Genomic DNA, 15,461 nt, shown 5'->3' on the forward strand with positions numbered 1-15,461 from the left:
TAATGCATGTAACGTGTCTGAGTCAAAGGCAAAGAGTGAGGATCCAATGACTGAGAAGTAGGTAGAGAGAAGTAATTTTGAGAACCCTAGCAATGAAGGCTACTTGAAGCAATATCTAGACAGATATAGGTTTAGAAGACCTTTTATTTCATGACTAAAGATGCTCTATTATTACTCCAATTTTGTCTTGAGAAATAACCAGCATGTTTCTACTGTTGAACTGCTTTGGGGCAGAAGACAGATACCTCTCTCTGATCAGACATGTTGATATTAAATAAAGAACACGGAATATTAAGACAAATTATATCCTCTTTATGAAAAACCCAAATCTAGATATTTCAAATACTCTATATACTTTCAGTTAAGAGCAGTGGAGATTTTGTGACTAAAAGTGATACATCTAAAAGGACATTCAGTTGGCAACAAATAATCTCCAAATGCACTTACATCCAATTCCTTATGGAACTTACACACTCAAAGTTGAACTATCCCTATCAATTATGCAGTTTATAAATGACATAGCTAAATGGTAAACTTTGTCCCTTTTGGGTGGAAAAATAAATAATGAGCACCCTTCCTGGGATCCTGTTTATTTGTAATTCCCTCTGCAGTCACCTTCCAGGCTTTTATTTAACAAAATCAGCAACATGCTGAAATTCTTTTGGTAACAAGCCCAGAATGCCCCTCCAAAGATGCTAACATCCTACCACGAGTAAGCAAGACTTGCTAACTATATGTTCTATTATCAGGCAGCAATCATAAGCCAGACAGCTTAACAGTTTAAGCCCCAGGCAATGGAGCCACTGACTAGCTCCAGTCAAAAGTAGAAATGGTTGCCCATTTATCCCGTGCCAATGAACTGCATTCAGATCACTAGCAATCCCCTAAAGAAAAATGACCAACTATTGTGGCAAACAAGCCCATATGAGGATGTGACGAGGATTTCTGGTAAATCTCCTTGTGGCTATTTAAGGTGATACCAGTCCCCCAGATGTCCCTTCGCCGGCATTTCTGGGGATAACTGGGGTTATTGTGCCTGTGTAGCACAGCAGCAGAAGCCTGAACCGTCCAAATTCACAGTCTAGTGCTTTCACACACACCAATCTTGGTAAACTGTCCATACTAACAAGACTGAATTTGTCCTATTAGGTACAGTGTGAATAGCTAAGGGAAAAAAGTCTTAAATCACCCCAGCCATATTAGCAAAAGGGTTTCTGTCAGAGCCCCAAGTCTTTCACAGAAAACATCTTTCTACATGTCAAAACACCTCAGAGCAGTTAAGTCCATTCAGGGACCAAGTTGGAGAAAGTATGTTGACTGTCACTTAATTCACTGAACAAAGCGCTGGCATTCCTCCTTACCTTATTGCCAGGAAGGTTCAAAGTAGACCCCAGGCAGGGAAGTGAACACATCTTCTCTTAACACATCTTCTCTTAATGCTTTGACACCAGAGCCTATATTGTCTCAAACTCACTTGCAATGTTTTACTTTCTTCAGAAGTTACACAAATTCTCACTGTCCCCTAAAAATACCAAATATTCCACTGCCTAAAAATTTGAATTAAACACAGATTTCTTCTGTTTTATATGTATAAACACTTAATAACACACATACATACCTAAGAAAAAGATGAGGAACTATATCTGTTATGTATCAATGGTTCTACATAGAGCCCTCAATCGTTCTTTGGACTTCTTTTTAAGACTATTCAGCAGAAAATCATGTAAGATGCATTTGACTGATTATTTAAAATACATCTCACTAAATCACACAAAAGCTGGATCTGTGTGTGATTCAGCATTAATAAATCCAGATGCTTTGGGAGTGCTCCCTTGTCAGTTTGCTCTGGTCAGAATTAAAGAATTTATCTTTTTTCCTATCAAACGATATCACATAACAAGCCATCATGCAATTTTAAGTTTGAAAGATGCTAAATGGAAGGTAAGCATGAACAGAAACTTAAGGTCAGCAGAGGAGTGAGAGACTACTGTAACAGAAGGGGAAATGCAAAAAGATATTCCACAGCTGAAGACTGAGGCTCAAGATTTAGCAAGTTCAGCAGCTATGGGAAGGGTTTGTGTACACTATCAGAAAGGGCCAAGACATTTTCAGATATATGGGTCACTTCCCTGCTAGAAGACAATTGTATGTGTAAAACTTACTGCTTCTTTTAAGATCTTTATACTTGAGATAAATGATACCAAAAGATAGTTGGGTTTTTTTATACAACTATACTGTCAGCCATTAAAATGTGTGACACGTTAACTGACTTTTTAATCACTCATCTGTATTATACATGATTGTAAAACATCTGTGCTTCTCTTAGCTTAACTACTCTCTGCTTTCTTCTCCAGTTCCACTTCTAGCTCTACTTCATTCTGATCTCTCTGTCCTTTAAAATACACAGTTTATCTTATATAATTATGAAAAAAGTTTTAAGAAATCAGAAAAAAGAAACAAAAAGTCTTCTCACGAAAAAAACCCTTGCCTTATACTACGTTAATGACTTCTACGAACCTAAGCTTACTTATACTTCACACACAATATTTCATACATTCCTTCTTTCAAGATAATTGTACTGAAATAGAGATACAGCCTAAAGCTAGTCAGATTTTTATACATGAACAAAATGGGTTGTCAAAATGTGTAATGTAACTAACAGGCCCATACATTAATCAATTGTCACATACATAAGCATTTTAAACACAGTTAGTCTCAGGTTAAAACGTCCAACCTAGTAAAGAAGTCGTTTTTATTGCCTTACACTTAAAAAGTTGAACAGAAAGAAAAGCATACCACATGGTAAATAAAGGGCCTACAAACAATCAACAGAGAACAAAATACCAAGCAGCTGCTTCATCTGAGAGCAACACCTATTCTACATGAAGGGGAAAAGGTCTTTGGAAAAAAAAAATAATAAAAGGACTGTGATCCTGTAGTAATTTAAAGTTGTCTCACAATGCATACGTATAAGGAAAGTGGATGAAGGCTGCATGGTGGAGAGCTAAAAAAGAAGTAGGAATATGTTCATTCATGCAAGTATTGGAACAGGAAACAAACTGTAAAATGGACCCGTCTATTTCTGTTATCCAAGCACATGAAACTGTAGAAAGCAAAACCCCTGTCTTAAAGGCTGCTGCGGACGTGACAGCGCCAGAATCCACACCATGCCCCACTGATGTCAACAGTTGTTCTCTCAAGCTTAAAGGTCAGTAGGCATGGAACAGCTGGGGCCAAACTGCAGAGACAAATTTTTAGTTAAACTTTTACCTAACAAAAAGATTCTAGAGGTTGAAACATCAAAATACAAGCACTCTGCATGCTTAGACTTCCAGTTCTGGTTACAAGAGTTCTACAAGCTAATAAATAGTTGAATGGCAATTTCTGTGTGCAGATACCGATTTTATAAAATGATGATAATGGTATGTGCACATGCAAATCGGTGTGCAGGAACATGTTGACATAGGTACCTACATGGTGGGCTGGGATCCATACATCTGCCTTTAAAACTTTAAAGAATAGCATAAATTATGATTTTTTTTAAGTGCTGCCTCCTCGACTGTCATTTTACTATAGCAAATTACAACTCTATCAGATGGATGAACACCACAGACCTTGGGTTATTATTATAGCAGACAGAGTTACATGAAAATTAAAGTCTGCAAACAATTAAATTCCCAAGGTGTTCTTATTTCAATATCAAACTGAACAACAGCTTTAACTGTGTTAGGAATATCAGCAGTTTGTACTCCTTTCTATTTATTTATAGTCAGTAACGCTCCATTCATTCTGTAAAAAGTACATTCAAAGTAGTTAGTAAGTGAATTCTCTCACAGAAAGAAAAATGGAAGATTTTTTTTAAATCCTTCTCGAAGATTCCAGACTTGCTTTCCTCGTCTGTTGCTAACTCAACTAAAATAAACAAAAACTACTATTAAAAATGTACTGAGCACGCAATCAAAATGAAGGAAAAAGGCAAACTGATTAATGTTTCACATCTGAAGTCATTTCCTTGCACCTGCGGCTCCCATCTAGGGAAAATACTACAAACACCACTGAAAACAAGTCTAGTATTGAGAACATGGGCAATTATTTTCACCGGTTTTACTTTCCCTCATCCCCACAATCCCTAGACCTGGGAACTTTTACAATTATTTTGGACAAGGTGAAAGTACAACACCATGATATTTAAACTTACCATTTGCACCTCTATTTATTTTAAATCTTTTATTCATTTAAACACTGACAGCACATTTGTTGAAGGAGGAACTTGAATAATAAACTTTGTACTAACTTGACTTCATTGCCTCCGCATTTGTAATTCCTGCTATGATTGCTTATCCACCTATACGAGACACCAACATAAATACAATCTTTAAGATTTCTTACAAAGAAAGTAAATGCATTTACAAATGGATGTAGCCCTATTCCCTTTGCGTTTTTAACATCGTGTCCAAACAACAAAATGGTGTTAAAATTCTCCTCCCAGCAACTTGAATGGGAGCTGGATTTAGGCTGCTGTGAAAGAAGGTAAAAGCACACAAAGCACACAAAATACATTATATAGTACACAGCTCTTTCTCTACCAAATCAAGTGTCTTCAAATGAAGAAAAGTATCTTTTTCCAACGTACATTAAGCACATAGCTATGGACATATGCACATATTCAAATAAAAAGTAGCCCAAGAAACCTGAAATAAAAGCACCACTTACTCTTGCTTGAATAATTAAAAACACTAAACAATTTTTTTTCTAATAACCAAAATGGTTGTTTCTGGGTGCAGAAACAACACATAGTGTTCCACCTTATGAGACTGGAGTTAGATAAGCTACAGATTGACATTTCATAGCAGAGTACTGGACAAAGGGGAAAGTCTCTAGCAGATGGGTAGTTCAATTGCAATGCAATCTAGCTATCATGACTAATATTACGATGCACTAAGATATTTTGCAGCATTTAAACAGTCTACTGACACAACTCATCTCACATCAACCAGGAGCAACCACCTAGCTTTTTCTCACCAAAATGTGAGCACCTTTCTTACCACTAGATTACAACACTGGGCTGTTTTTTGTTTGTAGCAGTTTCATGATTTCTGTTATTTTGTAAAAGTTTCCAGCTGTGTAATAGTGAAGCGTCATATTTATGATTTTGAACACCATAATGTAGACAAGGCTTATATAGTCACTGGCATTTTCCACACTATGTCAAACATAACTGTTCAGGGTCTCAGTAACATGGTACAGGAAACAGCTGCAGCAGTGGAAACCTTAACTCCTTTAACACCCGAAACGTTCCTCCACAGGGCAGAGCTGCTGCAGTAGAGCTACTATGCCTGTCTCCTGGGTGACTTCACATATGAAAGAATCCACAGGTCTGTGAGCTATTTGTAAGATACATGGGCATACAGCTCCCACCGTAAGAGAGATTCAAAACAGCACACACACGAGCAAAGAATCACTGTGGCTGCAAGAAACAGGAAAGTGTCGGATCCCATTCCCTCAAAATCAGGGGCTTACTCTGGGTTGCAAGGAGACATTTATCAGCATCCTGAACGCCCTCAAAGATTTCAACCATAACTCCAGAAAAGACAGACTTCAGCAAAAAAACTGGTTTCAGAAATTCACTCACACCCCTCGTCTCTCTTCCCCTGCCCCTCGCTCACATCACACTGCTCTTCTAGTGATGCCAAGTATTTGTCATGTTGTGCCTTTTGTTCCAGGATGAGTTCAGTGACCTGGTTCACAGACACCCCCATGAATGGTTGTTTTCACAGCATTACCAAAGCAGCAAGCTGTAGTGCCATGTCTCAAGCAGGATTCATCACCAATGACAGGATTCCCTAGAACTTTGGGTTCAGAGAGCTATGTCATTCCAGCAGCAGGCAGTCCAAGAAAGAGATACCAGTGGAACCATATTCTGCCCTCCCTGAGACAGAAATGGAAACAACCACTAGGAAAAACCCAAGAGCAAGGGGGAGATCCTGTATCCTCCCCCTGAGAGGTTGAAGGCAGTAGCTTAAAGGAGAGGAGTGAATGGAGGCAAGTCCACACTTAGGGCAGCAGGTGAGCCCCCTCCTTGCCCACCCCACCTTCCCAAGTGCCTCTGTACAACAGGTACAAGCCTCTGGGTGTGGAAGGCCCATCAATGGATGATGATGTAGGTGACAGTCTATCTTCACCACAGGTGCTGCCAAGGTCAGCAAGGCCTATCCCCTGTATAACGACCACCTCCACAAGGAAGAAAAGATGGGTTATAGTTGTAGACGACACCCTTCTGAGGGGAACAAAGTGTCCAATATGCTGGCCAGATCCTCCTCTTAGGGAAGTCTGTAACCTACCTGGGGCTGAGGTTAAGGACATCACTAGAAAACTTCCTAGCCTGGTACAGCCCTCGGATTATCACCCATTGCTGCTCCTCCATGTGGGTGGCAATGAAGCCACAACGCATAGTCCAAGGGGGATCAAAAGATACTTCAGGGCTTTGGGACGGTTGGTAAGGGGATCTGGAACACAGGTTATTTTTCCCTCTCACACTTGCGGGCAGCAACACTGGAAGAAACAGGTGTCACTGCTACAATTTGGGGTTTTTAAATAATGGGATGCACAGGCACTGGAAGCAGGGACAGGTATGCTGGGAAGAGTATAGGGATGATGCCTGGTTGTGTAGGAATGGGGTCAGGAAGGCCAAGGTGCAGCTGCAGCTGAAGTTGGCAAGGGATGCAAAGAATAATAAGGGCCTCTATAGGTATGTCCCTGAGAAAAGGAAGGTCAAAGAAAGCATACTCCCCCAATAAGAAAGACTGGCAAACTGGTAACAACAGACAAGGAGAAGGCCGAGGTACTCAACAACTTGGGAAAGTGCTTGCCAGGCCACTTTGCATCATTTATGAGCAGTCCTGGACAACCGGGGAGGTCCCAGCTGACTGGAGGCTGGCAAATGTGACACCCACCCACAAGAAGGGCCGGAAGGAGGATCCGGGGAACTACAGGCCAGTCAGTCTGACCTCGGTGCCTGGGAAGGTCATGGAACAGATCCTCCTCAGTGCCATTACACGGCACATGCAGGAGAACAGGGTGATCAGGCCCAGTCAGCATGGGTTTGTGAAGGGCAGGTCATGCCTATCAAACCTAATATCCTTCTATGATAAGGTGACCCACTTAGTGGATGAGGGAAAAGCTGTGGATGTTATCTACTTGGATTTTTGCAAAGCTTTTGACACTGTTTCCCACAGCATTCTCCTGGAGAAACTGGCTGCTCATGGCCTGGACAGGTGTACTCTTCGCTGGGTAAAAAACTGGCTGGATGGCCGTGCCCAGAGAGTGGTGGTAAATGGAGTTAAATCCAGTTGGTGTCCAGTCACAAGTGGTGTCCCCCAGGGCTCGGTGCTGGGGCCGGTTCTCTTTAATATCTTTATCAATGATCTGGATGAAGGGATCGAATGCACCCTCAGTAAGTTCGCAGATGACACTAAGCTGGGCGGGTGTGTTGATCTGCCTGAGGGTAGGTTGGCTCTCCAGAGGGATCTGGACAGGCTGGACTGATGGGCTGAGACCAATGGTATGAGGTTCAACAAGGCCAAATGCCGGGTCCTGCACTTGGGACACAACAACCCCATGCAGCGCTACAGGCTTGGGGCAGAGTGGCTCGAAAGCAGCCTGGCAGAAAAGGACCTGGGGGTGTTGGTTGACAGGCGGCTGGATATGAGCCAGCAGTGTGCCCAGGTGGCCAAGAAGGCCAACAGCATCCTAGCCTGTATCAGGAATAGTGTGGTGAGCCGGACTAGGGAAGTGATCATCCCCCTGTACTTGGCACTGGTGAGGCCCCACCTCGAGTACTGCGTTCAGTTTTGGGCCCCTCGCTACAGGAGGGACATTGAGGTGTTGGAGCGTGTCCAGAGAAGGGCTACAAAGCTGGTGAGGGGTCTGGAGGACAAACCTTATGAAGAACGACTGAGGGAGCTGGGGTTGTTTAGCTTGGAGAAGAGGAGGCTGAGGGGAGACCTTATCACCCTCTGCAACTACCTGAAAGGAGGTTGTAGAGAGATGGGGGCTGACCTCTTCTCCCTGATGACAAGTGATAGGACAAGAGGAAACGGGTTCAAGTTACGTCAGGGGAGGTTTAGATTGGATATTAGGAAACATTGTTTCACTGAAAGGGTTATTAAACATTGGAATAGGCTGCCCAGGGAGGTAGTGGATTCACCATCCCTGGAGGTGTTTAAAAAAAGGGCAGATGGGGCACTTAGGGACATGGTTTAGAAGTGGCTTTTGTCAGGGTAGGTTAAAGGTTGGACTCGATGATCTTAAAGGTCCCTTCCAACCTCAGCAATTCTATGATTCTATGAACTTTTTTGCCTTGGTCTTCAGTGACAAACTCTCTTCCCATGCCTCTCGAGTGGATGGACAGTTAGTCAGGGACCAGGGGAGCAAAGTCCCTCCAACTGTAAAAGAAGATCAGGTTTGCGATCACCTGAGGAATGTGAACATACAGAAGACAATGGGACCTGAAAAGATGCATCCCAGAGACTGAGGGAATTGGAATTGGCTAATCTAGTTACCAAGCCACCCTCCATGATATTTGAGAAGTCATAGCAGACAGGTGAAGCCCCTGGTGACTGGAAAAAGGGAAATAATTGCACCCATTTTTAAAAAACATAGAAAGGAGGACCCTGGGAACTACACAGCCTCACCTCTTTTCCTGGGAAGATGATGGAACAAATCCTCCTAGAAGCTATGTTAAAGCACATGTAAGATTCAAGTCAACCAGCATGGCTTCACCAAGGGCAAGTCCTGCCTGACCAACCACGTGGACTTCTATGATGAAGTGATAGGATGGAGTGACTACATCAGTGGACATGGGAACAGCTACTGATGTCTGGATTTCTGCAAGGCCTTTGACATGGTCCCCCACAACATCTTTCTCTCTAAATTGGAGAGATATGGAACAGGGTGGACTGTTCAGTGGATGAGGAATTGGTTGAATGGTTGCATCCAGAGGGTAGTGGTCAATGGCTCAACATCCAGATGGACATTGGTGACAAGGGTGTCTGTCAGGGGTCTGTACTAGGACCAGTACTGTTCAATATCTTCATCAATGACATACTGGGATCATGTGCACCCTCAGCGACTTTGCCAATGACACCAAGCTGAGGGGTGTGGTTGACACACCTGAGGGATGGGATGCCATCCAGAGGGACCTGGACAAGCTCAAGAAGTGGGCATGTGTGAACCTCATGAGATTCAATAAAGCCAAGTGCAGGGTCCTGCACCTGTATCAGGGCAACCCCCACTATCAATATAGGCTGGGGGATGACGGGATTGAGAGCAGCCGTGCCAAGAAGGACTTGGGGGTACTGGTAGACGGAAAGCTGGACATGAGCCAGCAACTGGTTACATATAAATTAAAAGACTAAATATAAGGAAGAAATTTCTTACAATGAGGGTGATGAAACACTGGCACAGGTTGCCCAGAGAGGTGGCAGATGCCCCATCCCGGGAAATATTCAAGGTCAGGTTAGACGGGGCTCTGAGCAACCTGATCTAGTTGAAGATGTCCCTGCCTGTTGCAGGGGAGGGTGGACTAGATGACCTTTTAAGGTAACTTCCAACCGTAACTATTCTATTATTTTATGATTCCCTTCTCAAAAGAAAACACTGGAGGACAAGACAGTACCCCTTTTAATGCTACAGTCAGTGGTTACAGAACTTTTCCATAAAGATATATGCGGAGGTGAATTTCTATTTATAACCCCAGTTTGGTTCTTTACATAACAGATGGTACAATATACTGTGGAATGACATGCTCAGTCTTTCCTTTTGGAGCTGTTCCGCTTTGCATGGAACAATTATACACCATTTATGCCAGGAAGAGAACAAGCTAAGTCTGTAGTTCAAGTGATTAATATATGCAGTTGGACTTACGGAGGGCAGATTCCAATTCCTAATTCGACATTATTTTTTACAACCAAGCCTTCACCAATTCAGGAAGAAATCGTGTTCTATAAGAAAAAGTGCTCTTCAGAGTGGGCTGCCACTGCATGGTATCACTCTCAGAGAAAGTCTACTGAAAGAAAGAAGCAGCAGATCTTAAACATCCCTGGTAGATTAATACTTCAGTAACAAAATGCTTTAGAAAGCATGGGAGTATGGACCATGATGACGAAACCTATACAGCGGCTGTGACGAGACTGTAATACTGTGTCACAGAGTGATGTAGATATTACTCTGATGATGAGAAAGTGACCATCCTCATAAGAAAGACTGAAATTATAAGCGTTGAATGATGCAGCATGCAGAGAAGAAGGAAATAAAGTTAGAAATACAATGTGTACGCACTGTTACAATTTATAGAAGTTTTCAGTTAGATTCCTACTCTGTGTTTCCTCTCTGTCAATAAAGAGAGAGGTATCAGGGAAAGACTGACTGATCACAACCAAAACCCATGACCTAAGACTCCAGGGGACAATTCCACTACAGTAAATGACTCTATCTTTGAGAACATCAGCACCTATGAACACTTACCTTTCAAAGCATCCAGTTTAAGAAAAAATAAATCACCCATTGTTTACATTATCAGATACTACCAGGGTGTTTGATTTATGTATCACCCTGAAAAAAATGTTCTGCCCTCTAGCAAGTAGAAATTTCAACAATATTGCCAAGTTACAATTGCCTCTCTCTTTTCATCACAACCAGAATTGGAGATTTAGACGGTCAAACTGGACGTTTAGGTCATTTGTTTTTTTCAGAAAGTGCGGAACAACCTCAAGTACAGTACCTGAGAAACAACAAGCTGCCCATGGAACTTATGGACAAATTTTCGTAAAGATGTAAGGTACGAAGCCTCTCCTATGATCCTTGCCAGAGACCGCAAAAGGAAATAACCCTGCAACAAATTAAGCCAGAAACAAATAGGATGCTATGAATTTGCTGATGTCTAGAAGAAAGAAGTTTTTATCATATTAGTAAAGCAATTTCAATAAAAGTCAGCTGACAACACTCACCTTCAAATAGTGAACTTGCATGAAGGTTTTTTCTGCTCTAAGACCATATTTGACAACGGATGCTCCAGACTCAGTCAGTTCTCCCGTGCTTTCCTTTTTGGGCCTAAAATGGTAAAACACGATTGTCTTGGAAAGCAAAATAACTCATACATTACACATTCTCATAGTTGAAAGCATCATGAAAGGCACAGTAACTTCAGACACCTGTGACTTGTTCAGTCTTTTTCTTTATCCTAAGTAAATAACTTGGCTTAGCCAGACACACAAATTAATTTCATACTTTTAATGCAATTTTGTACATAGCTGACCAGACAGCTGGGGTACAAATGAAACCCATCACTAAGCTGGTGTACTCTTTTCACTTTGCATGCCATTCTACAGTGCAGACACATTATGAACAAAGGGAAACAAACCCCAAAAGTCATTTTAAGGGGAGGGGAGGGGAGGGGAGAAAAGGGTAAAGGAAAGGTAGGGAAAGAGCAGGGAAAGGGAAGGGAAAGGGAAAGAAAAAGAAAGAGAAGACGGGACAAAGGGAAAGAAGGGGAAGGGGAACGCGAAAGCAAAGGCAAAGGCAAAGGCAAAGGCAAAGGCAAAGGCAAAGGCAAAGGCAAAGGCAAAGGCAAAGGCAAAGGCAAAGGCAAAGGCAAAGGCAAAGGCAAAGGCAAAGGCAAAGGCAAAGGCAAAGGCAAAGGCAAAGGCAAAGGCAAAGGCAAAGGCAAAGGCAAAGGCAAAGGCAAGTATATTGCAGTCATTATGTTCAACTAGAGACTTCTTATACCTGAACATTGGCTTAACAGCTTACATGACTATACTTGCAAGAATAACCTCTTTCATCTGCATGCAGTACACTGCAGAAGAAATAATGTTCTATTTTTCATTTTGCTCTTCGGGGTTCGTAGAAAAGTAGTTGAAGGTTTAAAAGAGAACACTTTTCACACACACAGAGGTTTGGGGTTTGCAGATGATAATGTCAAGAATAAACCTACTTCACTGCCTGATTTTAAAATGTAATACAGCACCTGGTATGCCACAAATCTACAGTAGTAAAGTGTGGAGGACTTCTAGGCACTTATGAGCACAGAGTGAAACTAAAGAGAAGCTATGCAAACATTTTTTCTTCATTTGTAAGCAGGACTTTCCCAGGCATAGTACTGAAGAGCCCTCTAGCTTTTTTTCTTCCACCCAGAAAACATCCCAGATAACAGTGGTCTGAAAACAGACGCCTGTCTAGGAGCCTAACCCTGTGACTGAAAACACCTTCTCCAATTCTAAGTGTGGATTTTGAAATGGGCGGTCTTGGAAACCAAACATCTTTCTCCTCACTTCTATAGAATAGGGGCAACACAGGCCAAAGCAGTGCAGGATTCTTCAAATCACATCACTCATACGCTTCTCACGAGCTAATCCTTGTAATCAAATTTTGTTCATATCTATGCCTGCTTTGAGGAAAACATTTTTCCTTTTTTTTTATATCTGTGTAATCATTAGAGGTTTGTTCAGAGTGCTGTTTTTTTCACCCTTTAGGCACTATGTTCAGGACTTGTGCACACGAACTCCACTTCACACAGTAAAATCTTTTGAAATAAAATAGAAAAACAAAATGCAGATTCAATTTTACAATGCTCCGAACACAGTCCTTTACCATGCTATAGTTCATATTTTGTTTCAAGGAACATCTTCCTTCAGCATTGAAAGGAGGAGATCAATAACTGATTTCTCATCCTATGGTAACTCCAGTTCTTCAAGACAATGTAATCATTGCAGACCCACCATAGGAGAGCAGAGGTCCACCTATTTCCATTCTGGATCAGTCTCCCAGAAGGAGGCCCGATGGCGTTCTGTAAGCAACTTTTCATTGTTCTCTGAGTATATAAAAAGCCAAAACTGCTTCATTTCTCTCTTAATAAATAGCCCAGTTTATACACTCTGAAAAATGGAGTTTGAGCGCAGGCTACAGGGTCCACGCTAAACTGAAATACGTCCCATACTTCTTTGCTTCCTCCTCCAGCTTTGTGCCCGTGTAGATCCTAGGAGGTGACTAGAAAGCAGTATCCCATCTGGATGATGGTACTGAAGACTTTCCTTCTGCCCCTAATAATGTCAGCAAAAGTGTGTCAATATTCAGAAAGTTGCCCTGTTCTCTGCTGTTCTCAGCACGCTCTTTTAAAGCAATGCTTAATATATTTACAACACATTGAAGGTAGAGACTGAAAGTTTATTACACTGACCTACAAAACCTGGCATCTAACCTAATGGATGAAGCTAGGCGTAATGCTAAAGGCTAGCTGATTCAAGGTACTCACACTGCTACCTGGCATATTTTAGATACTGGCAAATTCTGAAGGAAGCAAAAGATGATGCTTTTTATTTGCCGGGCAGAGAAGTACATTGAACAAAGCAAAAGTACAATTCACCAGGAAGTCATCGGTAATTAAATTCTCTGATGGTGTTGTAGTTTAACCCCAGCCAGCAACTGGAACCATGCAGCTGCTTGATCATCCCACATTTTTTCCCCTCCAAGAACAGGTGCGGAGGGGAAGAGGAAAACAACAAAAAAAGAAGGAGGGGAAAGGGAGAAAAAGCTTGTGTGTTGAGATAAAGACAGTTTAATAGAAACAATAACAGAAAAGGAAAAATAACAGTAATAATAACAATAATAATGACATGGATCACTCTCACTGCACGGTGAATTGGTACCATCACGAGCAGTGACTGCGGATTCCCACCCCCCCTTCATATACTGAGCGTGATGTCTGTGGCATGGAATATTTCACTGACCATTCCATCGTTCTGTCTATTCTTCCATGGGAAGCTAAAAAAAGTCTTTGGATACTGTACACATCACTTAGCAACAACTAAAACCAATAGGCATTATTGACATTCCTTTCACAGCAATCACTAGAAAGAAAATTAACTCTTTCCCAGATGAAACCAGGATAGGTTTAATCTGCACTAGGTAATCATGAAAACCTAAGCAGAGCATGAGACACCATATGAAAGGCACATTTCCTATCAGCGTGATAGAATAAAACTCTTTAAACACCTTCAGAGCAGTCAGAAAGCGTTGCTTCAGGAGGGAAAAGGACTTGACTCAAGTGGAACTCGGAGACAAATTTAGAGTTAGATATCAACACTGGTTTGTCTTAAAGAAGAATCGCAAGCTAGAGCTCGCTCATAAGGGCCAGGACATGAAATAATCTCAACACCAGATTTATTCCACAGAATTAAATAGACTTCTCTAGTCTTCTTTGCTTTCATAACATGAGAGACTGGATGAGAGTGCTGGTGTTAACGCTTTCCAGCAGAATGAGTGCCAGGACATATTCCACAGGTGCTTTTATGCTTGCAGGTTTGCTGCAAACTCTGAGAAAATACACAGGATTCTGTCTGAAGTCTTACCCTGTATGACCACTACAGTGCCACAAATTCCTTCTTCAGTACTAAGATTTGCTGGTGCTGCCTTTCAGAGCTGCTGCTTGCTAAAAATACAGTTACCTACTTGTTTCATACCTGACCTCTTTTTTCACAGGTAGCTTATGAGCTGCTACTATAACATAATATCAAATATCCATAATAAGAAGAAACATCATGCTGATGATCAGTTTGCTGGGTGGCTTTCAGCTCATCTGAACAGGCGTTCATTTGCTGGATCAAAAAGTTAATAGGATCAGCTGACAAGTTTTGGGCAGGGTTTTCCTGCTGTCAGGAGAAAACACAGAAAATCACAGGATTGTACAGCACGGAACAAAAAATTAATTGAAAAATAAGTTTATGCTTAGGAGGAGTGGGTTGTCTGATTTTTTTCTTCCTGACATAATTGTCAAGATGCAACAGTTATCATTTTTTAATATCCTTGTATAGTAACACATGCCTGAACCAGCACAATCTTCAGTACAGACTGAAAATCCAGTGTAATGCCATGACTGAATTTTTCTCTCATATACCAACTCCGGAAAGCACATGGACATACTTTCAGAAAGAAGAAGAAAAGAAAAAAACCAGTAAACACGCAAAGAGAGAACCTATTCAAGTCCATGTCACAAAACCAGTAGAGAACATTTGTATCTGACTGAAACCAGTGGAAAATCCTTAAATTAGAGGCACATTTTCAAACAAGAAACAATTTGTCATTTTGTATTAGCACTGAGAATACCACTATGCAAAAGCTGAGCAGCATGCTTATTACAGAGACTTATGTCTAATAACTGTGGAAATCAATAGAAAGCTTCAGTTTCCATTTCAAGATAAATCAATCCTTCCTGAGTTTCGAACTACAATGGATATTTTGGCCCTTAGAAAAATGATTTTAAAAATCTACACCACATACACATTTTATTAAAAGTAACAACTACATAATTAATGCAAAAGATGACAAATTTGACTCCATAATGTTGAAAATGGAGAACATCCATCCAGATAAGCCTCATATCACAAGAACTAAAGTTCCTAAAAATA

At 41.4% G+C, this 15,461-nt stretch overlaps 1 protein-coding gene across 5 annotated transcripts in view; it reads right to left on the minus strand.

Moving 5' to 3' along the window:
• The window catches only part of AOPEP (aminopeptidase O (putative)), a 211,571-nt gene that overhangs the window by 108,984 nt on the left and 87,126 nt on the right, over positions 1-15,461 (minus strand). For 4 of the 5 annotated variants that reach the window (XR_010069065.1, XM_063320188.1, XM_063320189.1 and 1 more), the window contains exons 8-9: positions 11,007-11,109; positions 10,781-10,888 (exon numbers count right to left, since the gene is read on the minus strand). Coding sequence is in view for 4 of the 5 variants with exons in the window: in XM_063320188.1 (XP_063176258.1) it covers positions 10,781-10,888; positions 11,007-11,109 (211 nt within the window). In the remaining variant the exon portion in view is untranslated. Of the gene's footprint in view, positions 1-9,941; positions 10,064-10,780; positions 10,889-11,006; positions 11,110-15,461 lie in introns of those variants that run through there. The other variant, XM_063320191.1, reaches the window with a different exon arrangement.

Source organism: Chroicocephalus ridibundus, chromosome Z (assembly GCF_963924245.1).
Source record: "Chroicocephalus ridibundus chromosome Z, bChrRid1.1, whole genome shotgun sequence".
In the NCBI taxonomy this organism is placed as follows: Eukaryota; Metazoa; Chordata; class Aves; order Charadriiformes; family Laridae; genus Chroicocephalus; species Chroicocephalus ridibundus.